The sequence below is a fragment of the Prunus avium genome, chromosome 5 (assembly GCF_965620075.1).
Source record: "Prunus avium chromosome 5, drPruAviu1.hap1.1, whole genome shotgun sequence".
Taxonomy (NCBI): Eukaryota; Viridiplantae; Streptophyta; class Magnoliopsida; order Rosales; family Rosaceae; genus Prunus; species Prunus avium.
This window is the reverse complement of record NC_142288.1, coordinates 23,003,755-23,021,495: the sequence shown is the minus strand read 5'-3', so window position 1 is coordinate 23,021,495 and position 17,741 is coordinate 23,003,755. Positions and strand designations below refer to the sequence as shown.

Genomic DNA, 17,741 nt, shown 5'->3' with positions numbered 1-17,741 from the left:
GGAACCGTAAGGAACAAGTGAAGTAACTAATAACTCGAACAGAGATCCCATGTCACTTAAGTCCTTTTTCATCTTTTTAATCCATTCTTGTTGATTGATCTCATCCAGCTTACCCTGGAAGTTGATTATTTTAATACAAGGACCGACAAAAACAAAGCAAGTGCTATCACTCAACTTTCCGTGATATACCCCCTTTGCACGAACATATTTCAGGGCTGTAAGCAATTCCCTAGAAGAAAAAAAAACTAAATAAATCATAGACTAGGATAACTATTTTTTTCCAAAAAGAAACGATAATAGGTAGCAATTCAGTGGAAATCTTGCATGCACAGAACTCTCTTAACCTCACTATATCGCACAACTGTTAAATGATGAAGTTGACCCAAGTACCTCATCCGTTGTACAGGGCTCCTCAGAAATGGATAGCAAATTACCTTCCGAAGGTAAGTGCCATACCTGGAAACAGAAAATATAAAAGATTATTAAGACCATAAAAAACATATAATTACTTTTATCACAAAAAAAAAACATTGAATTACATAACAAAAACATTTAAAAGAAACTCACGGTAAATCCTCTGATTCGGAAAAACAGTTGAGGAATCCATCTTTTTCTTTCCATGTGAAACCGAAAAGAACAAGTGAAGTAACTAATAACTCGAATAGAGATCCCATGTCACTTAAGTCATTTTTCATCTTTTTAATCCATTCTTGTTGATTGATCTCATCCAGCTTATCCTGGAAGTTGATTATTTTAATACAAGTACCGACAACAACAAAGCAAGAGCTATCACTCAACTTCCTGGGATATACCTCATTCGCATGAACATATTTCAGGGCTGTAAGCAATTCCCTAGAAAAAAAAAACTAAATACATCATAGACTAGGATAACTATTTTTTCCCGAAAAGAAACGATAATATGTAGCAATTCGGTGGAAATCTTGCATGCACAGAACTCTCTTAACATCACTATATCGCACAGCTGTTAAATGATGAAGTTGACCCAAGTACCTCATCCGTTGTACAGGGCTCCTCAGAAATGGGTAGCAAATTACCTTCCGAAGGTAAGTGTCATACCTGGAAACAGAAAATATAAAAGATTATTAAGACCATAAAAAACATATAATTACTTTTATCACAAAAAAAAAAACATTGAATTACATAACAAAAACATTTAAAAGAAACTCACGGTAAATCCTCTGATTCGGAAAAAAAGTTGAGGAATCCATCTTTTTCTTTCCATGTGAAACCGAAAGGAACAAGTGAAGTAACTAATAACTCGAACAGAGATCCCATGTCACTTAAGTCCTTTTTCATCTTTTTAATCCATTTTTGTTGATTGATCTCATCCAGCTTACCCTGGAAGTTGATTATTTTAATACAAGGACCGACAAAAACAAAGCAAGAGCTATCACTCAACTTCCCGTGATATACCCCATTCGCACGAACATATTTCAGAGCTATAAGCAATTCCCTGGAAAAAAAAAACTAAATAAATCATAGACTAGGATAACTATTTTTTTCCGAAAAGAAACGATAATAGGTAACAATTCGGTGAAAATCTTGCATGCACAGAACTCTCTTAACATCACTATATCGCACAGCTGTTAAATGATGAAGTTGACCCAAGTACCTCATCCGTTGTACAGGGCTCCTCAGAAATTGGTAGTAAATTACTTTTCGAATGCAAGTGTCATACCTGGAAACAGAAAATATAAAAGATTATTAAGACCATAAAAAACATATAATTAATTTTATCACAAAAAAAAACATTGAATTACATAACAAAAATATTTAAAAGAAACTCACGGTAAATCCTCTGATTCGGAAAAACAGTTGAGGAATCCATATTTTTCTTTCCATGTGGAACCGAAAGTAACAAGTGAAGTAACTAATAACTCGAACATAGATCCCATGTCACTTAAGTCCTTTTTCATCTTTTTAATCCATTCTTGTTAATTGATCTCATCCAGCTTACCCTGGAAGTTGATTATTTTAATACAAGGACCAACAAAAACAAAGCAAGAGCTATCACTCAACTTCCCGTGATATACCCCCTTTGTACGAACATATTTCAGGGTTGTAAGCAATTCCCTGGAAAAAAAAAACTAAATAAATCATAGACTAGGATAACTATTTTTTTGGGAAAAGAAACGATAATAGTTGAGAATTACCTGATTTCGGCCCTCCAATAATCCGATAATGTATTGCCCATGCACCTTATTTTCACCTTCGCATCCCTTGCTAAAATATGATATTTTGTTTGAATATGTTAGGTTGGTTTTTATTCTTCTTCATAAGGAGGTATATATAAGAGTTTACATGAGTGCTTTACAATGAATTAGATACAATAAAGGATTAAGAAAGTATCTCCTAATTATACAATGATTTGACAACTATATAAAATAGGAAAGTAAATCCCTTATCCTTGATTAATTAGGGGACTCACTTCAACACTCCTCCTCAAGTTGGTGCATATACGTCACCAATGCCCAAGTTGGTAAGTGAGTCATGAAATACTCTGCCACAAACAGCTTTGGTTAAGATATCTACTAGTTGATTTTCTAATTTTACGAATGGTAGGCGGATGATATTCTTCTCAATTTTTTCTTTGATAAAATGTATATCTACCTCAACATGTTTGGTTCGATCATGTTGAACTGAATTATGGGAAATATCAATGGCTGACTTGTTATCCCAATGTAACTCCATTGGCTTTTCTGGCTTGAAACCCAATTCTGTCAACGGCCTTCTAATCCATAGTAATTCACAAACTCCGTGAGCCATTCCTCGATACTCTGCTTCAGCACTAAACCAAGAAACCAAATTTTGTTTTTTACTCCGCCAAATGACTAGGTTACCTCCCACAAAAGTGAAGTAACCTGAAGTAGAGCGTCTATCAGTAATGGAGCCAGTCCAATCAGCATCTGTATATTCAACAACTTAGTGATCTCTATTTTTTGAGAACAGTAATCCTTTTCCAGGGGCTGACTTTAAGTACCTTAATATCCTATCAACTGCATTCCTATGAGACACATTAGGTGAATGCATAAACTGACTAACCACACTCACAGCATATGCAATATCTGGTCTTGTGTGGGCTAAATATATCAACCTTCCAACAAGGCGTTGGTGCTATTCCTTATTGGTTGGTTCTTGATCCATGTCTTCACACAACTTGTGATTCATCTCAATGGGTGTGTCAGCAGGCTTACATCCAAGCATTCTTGTTTCAGTGAGTAGATATAATACATACTTCCTTTGGGATAGAAATATACTAGTTGTGGACCTTGCTACTTCAATTCCGAGAAAGTACTTCAGATCACCTAAATCCTTCATCTCAAATTCCTGAGACAAATACTTTTGCAGTTTCAGTTGCTCTTCTGTGTCGTTTCCAGTTACGATTATGTCATCCACATAAACAATAAATGCAGTAAGTCTTTTTTCATCACGCTTCAAGAACAAAGTGTGATCTACATTACTTTGTATGCCCTGGGAGATTGCTTTAACCCATACAATGACTTTCTGGGCTTGCTGTTGGCGTTCGCGAATCTCATAGCCTGGTGCTCCGGGCCGAGTGGGTCTGCGTCAACACAGGTCGTCCTTCTTGGGTTTGGTGCGATTGGATGCGCGGGCGTGCCAGCACGGTTCGCCGTGCGTTTGAGGGTGATATGATTGGTTGGATAGATGAGTGATGCGCCTGTTTGAGTCTAACTTTTAATCAAACAATTGTGGTCGAGAGAGGAACTGATCTCGGCCGTTAGGTTCACGGCCTGAGCTACAAGGCCGTTGATGGTGGTGCTGATGATGGTTTTTGGTGGTGCTCCGGCGCGTCGCTGGGTGGCGACGGTCGTATGATATATGGGATGAACGAAAGAGTAACAAGGATGGTGCTCTGGCACCTTGAAAATCAAGGGTCGTATGATATATTGATAAATGGATTTTTCTACAAACTGCCACTACTCCTAAGAAAATAAGTAAATGTATTGAAATGGTATTACAGGAATGTAAATGACAGAAAAATATAATCTGCTCCGTGGGAGGCTTGTGTTTTGGTGTTGAACCCTTTAAATGTAGTTGGAGCTTGCTATTTATAGAGAAGATCTTGAGGAGACAATGAAGCTGAAAATCTGCATGGTGAGGTTGATCAGAGCTAGTGGGCAGTAGAGTCGGCATTTGGGAACGTGAAGCATGGTGGTGTGACACCCATAAACCTCGGCCGCCGCCCTGGTGGTGGGCTTTGCATCTCGGGCCTTGGAGGAGCATTTAATGCCCGGGTCTGATGGTTGGTGGCTTAGCCTTACAAAATCATGGGATTTTCGCACCTAATCCTTGATTTTACTCACCATATTTGACTTCAATCACGTAACCTCTTTCTTGGCTCATTAAATGCTCCTACGTGGATCATGGGCTTTCTGCTGTGATCAGAGGCACTACTTCATTAAATGAAGGTGAGGCCATGATGCCACTTGATTTTCCCACTTTGGCCGTGTATTTGAGGAGTTCGTCCTCGGCCAATATTACCGAGGCCGTGATGGTGTTGACTTATAAGCTCACTTGTCTTTTAAATAAAGGGAGCGAACGATGACTTGGCCGTGGATAGATGCCGGGGCCGAGTTGTTGTTCCTTCGGCCAGCCTCCTTCGGTCAGCTTCCTTGGCCGAGGTTTATCAGGCACAAACACTTGCAAGCTTGATTCTTCTTGTCACGAGCTAAGTTACATCCTGGTGGTAAGTCCATATATACTTCTTCTTCTCTGTCTCCATGTAAGAATGCATTTTTTTACATCAAACTCATATAATGGCCAATCGAGATTTGCTGCTAGAGACAAAAGGACTCTGATAGTTTTAATCTTGGCTCCTGGGGCAAAGGTCTCTTGGTAGTCTATCCCATATCTCTATGTGTACCCCTTCGCCACCAATCTAGCTTTATATCTTTCAATGAATCCATCTGCTTTGAGTTTCACAGTATAAATCCATCTGCATCCCACTGTCTTCATGAGGTAATGGCATGAGTTCCCATGTGTCATTCTTCTGGAGAGCTCACATTTCTTCATTCATGGCTTCTTTCCATTTGAGGTCTTCTAGTGCTTCAGTTACATTGTTTGGGACAGATATGTCGGCCAACTGCTTCACAAAGTGTACCCGTGACTTTGATAATCTGTTGAGAGATACATAATTATTGATGAGATATTTCCCTTTCGCATTAAGATCTGCTTCGTAGTGGACTAGAGGTTTGCCATGGTTCTTCCTTTTTGGAATCTGATATGCTGACTTTGTGCCTTCTGAAATCAAATCATTATGGGATATTTCATTAATGTTATCAGTTTCAGGAAAAGATGTTACCTGAATGACGTCCTCAGCAGGTGATTGGTATGGTACTGGATCTGAAGAATTCTTCATAGCGGGCAAAAACTCCTCAATTTTCTCCTCCTGAGTTTGGCAGCAGGGAGACGACCGATTGTGGTCCTCTGGCGACCGTTCATTTTGAAGCTGATCAGACGTAGGAGGATTTTCGGGCAGAGTCTCTTGCGACCGGTCCCGTGCGTCATGCGACCAATCGTTTTCAGGTAGAAACGAATATGAAGGAAAAAATTCTGAAATTTGGGATGCGTGTTGGCATCGTGATGCTCCTCCTGTACAGTTGAAAAATATATATCTTGTTCCTGGAACACAACATCCATAGAAGTATAGACTTTTTGACTAGGAGGATGGTAACACCGGTACCCTTTCTGATGAGGGGCATAACCAATGAAAACACATTTTTCGGCGCGGGGATCCAATTTGCTACGTTGGTGATCATGTAAGTGGACAAAGACCACACAACCAAAAATCCGTGGTTCCAGGTTTTTGGTAGGAGGTATTTGGAGATGGTGGTGGAGTGTTTGAAGGGGGGTTTGGAAATTTAGGATACTAGAGGGAATCCGATTGATGAGGTATGCTGCAAAGACGACGGCTTCACCCCAAAAATATCGTGGCATATTAGCGCCAAAAAGAAAGGCATGAACTACTTCTAATAAGTGTCTGTTCTTTCTTTCAGCCACCTCATTCTGTTGGGGAGTGTAAGGACAAGAGTGTTGATGTATGATGCCATGATCTTGTAAGAACTTGGTAAGATCATGGTTGAGAAATTCTCCGCCATTGTCGGAACGGAGAACCTGAATTCTTGTATGAAATTGTGTCTCCACCATTTGATAGAACTGTTGAAACTTGGAACTGACTTCCCCTTTTGTTGTGAGAAGGGAAACCCTAGTCATGCATGTGCAATCATCAATAAACGTGACAAACCATCTAGCTCCCCCTGGAGTGGTAATTTTAGCTGGGCCCCAAACATCAGAATGAACAAGAGAAAAAGGAACCAAACTTTTATGTGAACTTAAGGGAAAAGGAACACGATGACTCTTGGCTAGTTCACAAATGTCACACTTAAAACTGGAAATATCTAAATTGGAAAATAAGGAAGGGAATAGCTTCTGTAAATATCCAAACGAAGCATGTCCAAGACGGCGATGCCATAACCATACTTCGAAAGTTTGCTTCTCAACACTCGTACCCCCAATTTTGTAAGCTTGACTGAGGCTGGCTTCACTGTCAGATGCCAAGTCCAGATAGTAGAGTTTGCCCCTCCTAGTACCACAACCAATCGTCTTGCTGCTGAGAATGTCCTGAAAAACACAATGAGTAGGCCAAAAGGTTACAGTGCAATTCAAAACCGTAGTAATTTGGGCAACATACAAGAGATTATGATGTAAGGATGGAACAATCAACACAAAATCCAAAGTGAGGGAGTCAGAGAGAGAGAGGGAACCCTTCCCAATTACTGGAGAGGGGGTACCATTGGCATTAGACACCACCGATTAAGAAGACGGTGTATGAGAGGTAATTTGTCCAGGATCAAAGGTCATGTGGTCTGTAGCTCCGGTGTCAATGACCCATGTGTGTTTCTTTGAAGAACTATGCAAAACACAACCTTGGGTACGTGTGGTGGCAAGTTGGAGGCGGTGGTTTGGGTAGATGAGACGATATCCATGGTAGCGGAATGAGTTAAGAATAAGAGAAAATATGTATTTTGGGTTTTGTGATAAGAGTATATGAGGATGTGGGTATGAAGATTTGAATCTGAATCTGTAAATATGAGGAATTTGATTTAGGGTTTGTGTTTGAAGAAATTTGATATGAGGATTTAGGGTTTGTGTTTGAAGAACTTTGATATGAGGATTTAGAGACAACCGAGGATCGATTGCTTTGATACCATGCTAAAATATGATATTTGGTTTGAATATGTTAGGTTGGTTTTTATTCTTCTCCATAAGGAGGTATATATAAGAGTTTACATGAGTGGTTTACAAGGAATTAGATACAGTAAAGGATTAAGAAAGTATCTCCTAATTATACAATGATTTGACAACTATATAAAATAGGAAAGTAAATCCCTTAATTAATCAAGGAAATAAATCTCCTTGATTAATTAGGAGACTCACTTCAACATCCCTCACCTCTCCATAACCAATAATCTCCAACCATCTATCAAGTGAGTACATAAATGCATCGTAGCATATAAACGCACATCTCTGGCCACCAAAGTGGCAAGTAATGTGCTCAAAGGGTCGAACTACCCGCCCATGACAAATGGAAGAAGTGATTTCGGCAATGGCTTCTGCCCCTTCAATCTTCAAAAAGATTACGTTTTTCTTGGTTCCATTTTCTTTATGGATTACTCCAGCCCATTGATTCTGAAGCATGCTTCCTGTGAATTCATAATTAACTCTCCACGAACCGATTGTTCGGCTCACGCTTGGTTCTCTCACAGCCATCTTGAAGAAAAGAAACAATCTTTTTTCATCAAGATAGAAGATTGAATAGTGATAAACAAAGAGTATTTTTAAGTAAGTAAAAATGAAGGCTTAGATGATGATGATCACCTTCAAAGCACGAAGAGGCACCACGAACTTCTGATACTTCTGAACTTTCTTTATGAACTTTCTTTCTGAACCTTCTGACTGTGTATTCAAGATACGCTAAACAAATAGTCTTTTTAACAAAGCCTGGCCAAAACGACGTCATTTTGGACCAGGGTTTTAATATAAAAAAAATAGACAAAAAAAGGGAAACTGCTGGGCCATTCGTGGGCTTCTAAAAGGGCTTCTAAAAATTAGATTAAATTGGATTGGATTGATCGATTTTAACGAATTGAATTGGATTTGCACAGCCCTAGCCTGAATAACACCATGGAATATGCACCCAAAATCTCTCCTCATAATTGAACTTATGCCAAATTTTCTATAATATATACCATGTGTTTGGTTTGGCAGGCTAGCCAAAGTTCGAAAAATATCAGATTCCGCATTTGGATTTTCTGAAACCGAACGGCCCAATAACGAAGCACCAAGCTAGCTGGATTGATACAACCAAGAAACGTCACTGTGAATCAAAATCAAAACCAACAAGAAAAACAACCACACGCCACAATTCTCACCAAAACACATTTGACATTACAAATCCTCTCTTCAAAATTCCTCTCTGAAACTATGTTGTCAAGAGCCTTAACAGCGAAGTCCAGAAAGAGCCTCAAAAATGAAGATCAAGACCCACTACAAGGCTACACCACCAGCTCGTTCAACGACTACGAAGACTGCATCGTAGGGTTCATGCAGGACCTGGCACTTGTCCGCTGCGGACACGACAGGAAGTGTCTTGGATGTGGGGAAGAGCTGTCCCACTTGACGCTGAGGGGTGTGCTGAGAGGTTCGGTGGGTGTGATAGGGGAGAGCAGGCTGGGGATGACTGAGAAGGTGGTGTTGTTGGGAGGAAAGGTTTGTGCTGTGAAGAGGTTTAGGAAAGTGAGCTCTGGGAGCCGTGAGTTTGGGAAGAGAATAGAGCACTTGGCTAAGGTGAGTGAGAAGAGTGAGTATCTTGTGCCTGTCATTGCTTATTTGTATGCTAAGAGGATCAAGTTTGTTCTCTCTGATTACTACCCCATGGGAAGCCTTGCTGACTTGCTTGTTGGTAAGTTTAAATTAAAGCATACCTTAATTATTCCTAAATATGTGTTACATATTTATTTTCAAGTGCTTCACATGAAGATCGAAACTGTTTTCATAACCTTAAAAAAACTGAATTTGTCTATTTCTGTCGAAGGCAATAATTAGAACTTTTAATCATCATAACGTAGTAGCAACTTTGGATATCCTCTGTTGATTTATTGATGATCTTGTACTTACCTATAAAATTAGGTTGTTTTGTTGAATCAATAAGCTTCAAACGCTATCTTTTTGGACATCAACACAAGATCAATACCAAAAAAATGAGTGGAGAATTATTTCGTTCGGTATTTCCAAACATGGACAATATCTTAGATTAAGGTTTGTTTGGAAATGCTTTTACCCATTCCAAAGACGTTTTTGCATACTCTCCATTTTCACACAGACCTTTTAAATCTCTTAAGATCAACTCTGATGTTGTCGACCTAAAATTATATTTTTCATTTTTGTGACACCTTGACATATAATTCAAATATGTTTTTTTTTCTTTTCTAGTCATATATGACTGAATTATTATTTTGGTTTCACCATAAAGGTGCTAGGCAACATGGTCACACAGCATTGGATTGGAACCAAAGGCTGACCATAGTTGTTCATATTGCACGAGCAATTGCATTCATCCATGAGCAATACCCTCCATATGACAAGAAGATGCAGATGAACGTGCATGGGAGCATTAGGGTATGCCATGTGATGGTGAACATCGACTTCTCAGCCTGCTTGTCCGATTATGGATTCACCCAATTGGCGGAGCCGGTCGAAATTACCAACACGTGGCAGGTGATGAAATCGCCATGCTGGCAGCAAATAACTCCTTACTGTGATGAACTGAGTCAGAAGAGTGACATTTACAACTTTGGGGTGATACTGCTGGACGTATTGGCAGGACCAAAGGGTTTGAAAATGACAAAAGGCAAGGAAAAGAAGGAAGGCCTGAAATTGGAAGGTGGTTCGGAGTTTTTTGAGTTTGCTGTGAAGGAAGGGAAAGAAAGAAGGCAAGTGTCTAGGGTTTTGGACATTGCTTTTGCATGTACAAGTGCCAAACCAGAGGCTAGGCCTTCTATAGAAGAGATATATTGTTATCTCTTGGAGATATTGTAAGTAGTGTTAGATTTAAATGATACTATAATGTTAAATTTTATGTAGTCAGCTTGTGTGTACAAGGGATCGATCGATACGATATGCATACATCCCTAAACCAAAATTCAGAAAAGAATAAGCCCTTTTATTCTTCTCATTTGTTTTCAGAGATGTTACCATGTTCTTCAAAATATGAACTTATTTAAGAGTTTTGATCATCTCTTCAATTGTAGCCTTCTGCGGTTGAAGACGAGCAGGGGAGAGACCTAATCTCTCAATCTTTTCACCTTTACTGACCAAATTAAAGAAAAGAAAATGATTTTCACCTAAATTGCAAGACTGAGTTTCACTAAACCAAGCTATAACAGTCAAACATAAGGTAATTTATGTGTAACATGGCACAGTCAAAGTACCTTTTGAATATTTACTCTTCTCTTCCATTCATATATATATAATTCATATAGAGAAGATGGAAAACCAACAACCCCACCCATCTCTCTTAAAAGACAAGTGAGGAATGTGGTCAGCTTGCTTCAAATTGGCCTTTGAAAGAGTGTCAGTCTTCAGTTTCTCACCTGGTCAAAGATCGAAGGAATTTGTAGAAACAATTTTAAACGTCCTCAAAAAATTAGTTCGAAATCTCAAGAAGTTTTATTCAAGATGTGTAAATAACTATATCTATGTTAATGTATATTAGCCTTTCTCGTAGTTATAAAGTTAAATAAAATGAGACTTCACGCAAAATCAATTGAAAATAAGAGAATAGCCCAACTCCTTAACCCTACGTAAAATCTCTTAACTCTCGGACATGAACGTTTTTTCACATCGTCGTCACAATCTATATGAGATTTTGCTTCAGTCTATAGGCCACAAGTAGATTTATGCATTAAAATTCAAAAGATAACTCGGTATACCATGTGACTGCCAGAGCTAACTCACTTCTCCGAGTACAGAGAAGTGGTCGGAGTTCCCTCCCTCTCTCTCTCTCTCTCTCTCTCTCTGTGGAAGAATCTCAAAAGGGTGTCTAGTGTCCACCCTACCCTTTCACACGCTCAATCATTGACACGTGGAGATCGATCAATTGGTGTTGACCCCTTCCACTTGCACTTGTTTGCACGTACGTACGATTCTGGCGAATGAGCAAGACAAGACTACATCGTTGCTGTCATGAACGTACATGTCTTTTTGTCTACTTGCATTTTACCATGGCTCTTTCTAACTTTTCTCTTCTCTTTTTTGGTATGAATTTTTCACTTCTCCGTAAAAGTGCTTTTTAGTTTTAATTTTTAAGTGATTATATGGAGAAGCACGTGTGAGGTGCTTATTCTCATAAATAATTCTTGCATATCCAGAATCACAACCAAACGAGTCCATATATCAATGAATCCGAAATCTCTGCTTAACCTTTGATAAATCAACAAGAGCACTGCCCACATACATTGCACTTGACAGTCTCAATGACTGACCAATTCCAACACATCATCTCATTTTGTGCTCGGTAGATCCTATGACTTTGAAAACTGATCTCAGATTGACTTACCCCATGAATTCCCCAATTCACATGGTGGGATTTTTGGCATTATTACTCTATCTTCTCGATTATTGTTTCCGGCCAATAATAAGAGCCATGTATGGGGCCGTTTTTTCATATCCACGTGATCATATAGATAAAGCTTCCCAATGTTCTTTCTAGATGATATAAATAAAGGGCATTTAATTTTTGTACAAACTTGAAGATTAGGCAGAGCAAATTTATTTATTTTTCCTTCTTCAATTTATGTGATCAACATTGGTTCATGCACCATTTACACACAGATTTTTTTTTTGGACACTTGTAGGGTTTCACTTTATTATATTTTAATGATTCGAACAATTTATTTTTTTATATCTGCAGCTTATTTTGTAAATATAAAACTATGTATTAGTGTGATTTATACATACAAATATTACGTGCACACGTGTATACACACGAAAGTAAAGGGCACACTGTTTGAGAAAGTAAAAGACCATACATTTGGGGTACTTGGTATCAAATGGTTAGACAAAAGTTTTGTTTGATAAGATAATTAATTGTATAATCAAAGTATTATTAGTTCCATCTTTGACTTCCAAGTCATTGCTATATTGGCAAAAAGATTAATTATAGAAGGACTAATCAGTTGGTTAATGGCTCTCTGATCCTCTTTTTTGTCACCATCGGTATCCAGATGACATATTCTAATATTGAATCCATTATTAATTATCTTAATGAAAAAAATTACTGCCTCTAAGAGCATCTCCAACCGATATATCAAAAGTGCCACATAGACATTTAACAGCTAGAAATAACATCTCACACACTCCAACTGATGTGTCAAAGCTGATGTGGAATGAAGGCTGGAGATTGAGATGTTATTTTTGACATCCCAAAAGCAAGATGTCAAATGAATATTTTATTATTTTTTCTTTTCTATTCTTTTTAATTAAAAATAAATCAACACTAAAATGTAATAAAATAATAATTTAATTTGACATATCGGGTGGAGTGTAAAGCTGTGTAAGATGTCAAATTGCTACATCAGCCATCAAATTTAAATTTGATGTTTGGTATTTGACATTTCCCATGGAGAATTAATAGGCACCACACACACACCTTCTTCTTGCTAGTCTATAATTAATACTTGCTAATAGAGAATGAGCGCTACTATCTATTTAAACTTTTGATATATAAAAAAACTAAAACTAAAACTAAAACCCAACCACTTGTTATCCATCCCAACCTGCCGGCCCTTGCCATGGACAAATCCTCCTTCCCTATCTATCTCTCTTTGTCTCTCTCTCTCTCTCTCTCTCTCTCTCTCTCTCTGTTTATATGTTATGTGCCGATCCAAACAACTCCCACTTGGTGGCACTAATTCATATACTAGAGGAAGAAAAGATGCATCTTCTCTCACAAACTTGGGTAAGACCATAAAAGGAAGAGAAGGAAAAAGAATCTGATTTGTTTGTTGATACTGATGCAGACCCTACCTTCCTACAGAGGCAAAATTCTAAGCGCAATTTGTTTTGACAGGTTTTCCTTTTTTGATATTTCTAGAGATTGTAGACTTTGAAGAGGATTTGTAGCCATAATTTTTATCTAGTCTGTCTTGCGGGAGTGGAAAAAGAAAGAGAGAGAAAATGAGGTGCTTTCAGGGAGCAGAGGGCGGTTGCCGCCTGCGGGGTTAGGGTGGCTGACCAGCTTGGGCGGGTGGGGGAGCTTTAGTTGAATTAATTTAATACTAACTTTATAAACACGAGAATTTGCTTGAATTAATAGTATTTTAAGAATAATGGTAGTTTGAAATATAAGATTGTGTTTTTTCAAATTTACATATTTGGTGGAAAGATAAGATTGATGAAAAAAATATGACAGGTGAATGGAAATAACAACATTCTAGAGAAATCGCAAATATTTTGTCAAAAAGAAAAAGTTGTTTAATAAGTGTTGACTTTTTGTACTGCAAGCGTGTGGCCGACATTTAAAATTGTATTTTTCAAACACTAGGCAAGAAACTTCCTAGTGTGAATGATGGCACTTCCTTTAATGTTGCCATAGAAGCATCCCCATTATTGTCTCCCAACCCAATAGATATTTTATATTCCAATTTCTTCCCCAGTGGATATTTGAGTTTGCAACTGTACTACATTTATGGGGCTCATGGAAACAGTTGGTGTCTCTAGTATTATTCTATATTGTATACTTTTTAAAAAGAATATAGCGGAATTTGAATTTTCTATCGTAATTTAGTCAAAATTATTCGTATTGTATTATAAGTGTGTAGACTTAAATCTTGTAATAGTATTGTCTTAAAAGTAGACTTGATAATGTAAAAAAAAATGTAGGCCTCTTGTGATGACTTCAAGTATAAATAAGCTGAGGCCACATTGTCCATGAGTCAATAACCCTAGAAGCAGAAAGAGCACAGAAAGTTAGAATTAGCCACAATGCAAGACACCAAAAGCGAATCATACTTTGTTTTCATGAACTACGATCCTCAATACGAACGCCTTCGAGCTAATCGGTAAGTATATATTGCTTCTCTTTGCTGCTCATCTTCTTCTCTTGTTTCTTCATAAGTATCCTTATCTGGAAATACATGCTTCTTTATACATAGAACAAAGAGAGGGACAAATGAGCTTGATTTGTATCTAAGCCGGAAGCATGACCAGTTGTTGGCAAGAACCCTTGAGCCAGGAAGCTACAAGAAGACATTGTCTCTGGTCATCGTTGATGGGTTTGCTGTGGAAATTTCTGATGACCAGGTGTGTGATTTAATTAATAATGTTTGTATTTCTGTTGTGGGTTATAATTAAAAACTGATTAATTCAGCTCTTTCTTTTCTTTATGTCAGGCCAGTGTGCTTAGATCTGCAAAAGAAGTGAGACTTGTGGAGAAAAATCAAGAGCTTGCTTAATGTACGTAGCAGACCGCAGATCAGAAGAGGCTCGGTGTTTCCAATATTGATTATGGGTTCGTATAATATGAGTGATTAGTTCTATGGCTGTAGGTTAATTTGGGTGTGATTATGGGTTAACTTCAAGATTAAGTGCTGGTAAAATCTAGGAAAATATGTGAACTTGACCAATTTAGGGATGCTATTATAAATAATCATCCTTGGATCCTCTCTCTCTCTCTCTCTCTGAATCATTGGTTTCTGGCATTTCATCCAGTCAGAGTTATGTGCTTTTGATATCCAGAAAAGTTCGAGATGTAAATCCATATTAATTTAATCCAAACAAGTTCATATTGTTCACATACATTTTTTTAAAATGTTGTTACTAATATTAGGCTCACAAAGTCACATGAAAGAAAAAGAATAATTTTGAATACCAAACAGAGGAGAAGGAAAGAGAGAGAGAGATTCCTGTCCTCCTATAATTTGAGGAGGGAGGGAGGGAGAGTGGTGGCCCTGGGCACAGTGGAGAAGACTAGCAGCAGCAGCAGCTACTTTATCTAGTTAAGGTTATAAAGGAAGCAGGGCAGATATGGTTGTAACTTCCATTTTTTAACAAGGTTTGAGAGATACCTGACATTTTTCCATGTGCACTTCTGCTTATCAGTGTTTGTACAACCACTTCAGTCTTCACTTCACTCTGACTCGTCAGATATAATTCACGTGTGAAAAATACTCGCCATTTTTTCTTCCAAACAATTACAATTTACCAGTATGCGTGTGTTTTTAATGAGTTATTTTTGTTTATGTATCAGACCGTGATTGATTTGTTCATGTAAGCAGTCAAGCAGTGTCATTAGCCGACCTTCAATATTAAAAAAATAATGTTTCTACTTGTTTTCTCCTTAAGCAAATATTAGCAGTACTAATCAATCAACCATGTTGGTTTCTTCTAATTACCCAAAGACAAAGCTGGCTACTTGAGAGGCAGCTGTGGGTAGATCAGCAATTAACGAAACTTGCAGTACGGAAATTGAATACATCCAATAAGTTATCATGTTGCATTAGCGATGCAATTTGATAAAAAGTACTGTTTTCCCTGTAATGAAAAGATTCCTTATTTTATATGCATCAAGGACTAGTCAACTCATGAAAGAGCCATATTGTACATGCAGCGGGAAACCTGGATGTAACGAAAGGGCAACTCTACCCCCCTCCCCTCTCAACACTCTCTTTGGACTCGTATCTTCGAAAGACTACCTTGCATATTGATACGGTGTTACAAGTTCACACAAATTATTACCCGTACACGATATACTTGATTTGAGGTTCACTAGTATTTCTGAGTTTAATAGGGTTTCATATATTAATAATTATACACGCGTTATAAATGTCTCATCACGAATATAACTTGAGTTAAATTGTTAGATAAATCTTAATTATCAAGTTCATCACAACATTTATTCAATTAAAAAAAAAATTTAGCATTTGTTCTAAGCTTAAGAATGACTCATTAGATAACCAAACATTTTTCCTCAATGAAGAACATTGATATATATAAATTATAATATTTGAAATGTATGGTGGATGCATGCATGTTGATTATATATAATATATGCGTGTGTGAGAGCATGCATATAAATGCAGGTAAAGTTTATACATGTGTGATATTTTAAATTTCCAGTAATTATTACATGAGCTAGCTATCTAAGCTAGACCTGAAAATAGTAAGCATCACTCACCTTTCCAAAAAGCAAATCAAGAAAAAAAGCCCCTGAGCTCCGATGCTCACCATCAAATGTGGTTTGCCATATAATAAATCAAGACACTTTTTGTGCACTCTCCCCAACGGCTTCAAGCTCGCCATTTCTGACATTGCTAGAAGCCCTTGAGGGAGAGTGAGCAATGAAAATGCCTTGGGGTTTTGATCCGTAGAAAATGCCTTGCACTCCCTGCTACAAGTTAAGGCAAAAGATTGGTCATTCCCCCCCAACGAGCTTCATAGCCTAAAACATACCAAGGTGTCCCTTAAAACTAAGGACCTTGGATCATTGCCTTAAGCTGAGAAGCCCTTGAGGGAGAGTGAGCAATCAATGCCTTGTTATAAGATTCAATTCAACTCCTTGTTCATTGGCTTTGCTCTTATTTGTTGAAGAAAGCATTGGCTTAGAAGCCCATTTATAGAGCTCTTAAGGCCACAAAAAGACAAAAACGAAGCACTAGGTTATGTGGGGGTCTACATATCCATAATCCCATTTTAATAATGTAACTAAATAAAAGTAGTGATCAGCAAATGCACCAATCCAAGGTGGATTTCCCAAATTTTTCTGACCAATCAAATTTGTACAAGTTGAAGTTTTTGTGGTCATAAGCAAAAGGGGGTTGGCTCTTAAGAACCTTGGCAAGGCAATTAGGCTTATCTTTAAGCAAAAGAATAAAATTAAAGTAGATTTGGTTCTCATAGGCATCTCTCAAGGTTATCTTTGATCTTATTCATAATTGAGGTCAATGCAGATATAAATTCAATTCCTGTTTGACATTCCTCCCATCCCAGCTTGTAGTATAATCTAGCTTTTGCTTTCTATCTTCACAGCCAATGGCATATCTCAATTGGATGATGAGTTGCTTGGATGATCAGCCACAGTTTTCTAAAGCATTCAGCATGTGGCAAAATGCTTTTTGTGCTATAGCTAGTGATGACAGATAGATACCACCGACTGCAATGTATTGTGACAAGAAACTAGGGGCAGAGAACATTGTTTCCATCAGATGTCATAGTGGACAATGACCTATCATATTTGTTCAAGGATGAAATTGGGTTCTTTGCTTCTTTTTCAAGGATATTGCGCCATGATGATGGGGCATGTGAACTTGAGCTTTGCCGCAAACTTGAGTCTTCATGGAACTTCTCAATTTTCTAAATTTGGTTTTAAGGCAACTTTTGAGATAATTTTTGAGACTGTCAAAACTCACGGGAGCTTCTATAACGAGGGTCTATGTTGGGAGATTATGTTGAAGGATCCAATCTAGCCGTTTAATAATAACATTAATCAAACGGCTATTAAGGACCCCCTCATTATAAGTCCTCATTATCGCCTCACACCAAACAGAATACCATCGCTTGTGTTCGAGGGGCTTCTAAATGCTCAAATGATTTAATCAATATATATAATACTTGAAAAAGATTTTGAAATTTGCTCTTCGGTA

General features: G+C 37.8%; 2 protein-coding genes across 2 annotated transcripts; both read left to right on the top strand.

Moving 5' to 3' along the window:
• The first annotated feature begins 8,484 nt into the window (after nt 1-8,484).
• On the top strand, nt 8,485-10,266 carry LOC110760632 (putative inactive receptor kinase At2g26730). The gene is made up of 2 exons (XM_021962933.2): nt 8,485-9,004; nt 9,575-10,266. Exons 1-2 carry the CDS (start codon nt 8,527-8,529, stop codon nt 10,138-10,140), a joined length of 1,044 nt encoding a protein of 347 aa, XP_021818625.1. The 5' UTR covers nt 8,485-8,526; the 3' UTR covers nt 10,141-10,266.
• Nucleotides 10,267-13,915: 3,649 nt separating this feature from the next.
• Nucleotides 13,916-14,763, top strand: LOC110760609 (subtilisin-like protease SBT2.5). Its single transcript, XM_021962910.2, has 3 exons — nt 13,916-14,162; nt 14,256-14,403; nt 14,493-14,763. Exons 1-3 carry the CDS (start codon nt 14,086-14,088, stop codon nt 14,553-14,555), a joined length of 288 nt encoding a protein of 95 aa, XP_021818602.1. The 5' UTR covers nt 13,916-14,085; the 3' UTR covers nt 14,556-14,763.
• The last annotated feature ends 2,978 nt before the right edge of the window (nt 14,764-17,741 follow it).

Excerpts from the sequence above, each read along its gene's own strand:
- LOC110760632 (XM_021962933.2), top strand. The coding sequence starts at position 8,527 with ATGTTGTCAAGAGCCTTAACAGCGAAGTCCAGAAAGAGCCTCAAAAAT. Across the intron at positions 9,005-9,574 it reads CCTTGCTGACTTGCTTGTTG|GTGCTAGGCAACATGGTCAC; the intron begins GTAAGTTTAAAT and ends TTCACCATAAAG.
- LOC110760609 (XM_021962910.2), top strand. The coding sequence starts at position 14,086 with ATGCAAGACACCAAAAGCGAATCATACTTTGTTTTCATGAACTACGAT. Across the intron at positions 14,163-14,255 it reads GAACGCCTTCGAGCTAATCG|AACAAAGAGAGGGACAAATG; the intron begins GTAAGTATATAT and ends CTTTATACATAG. Across the intron at positions 14,404-14,492 it reads TGGAAATTTCTGATGACCAG|GCCAGTGTGCTTAGATCTGC; the intron begins GTGTGTGATTTA and ends TCTTTATGTCAG.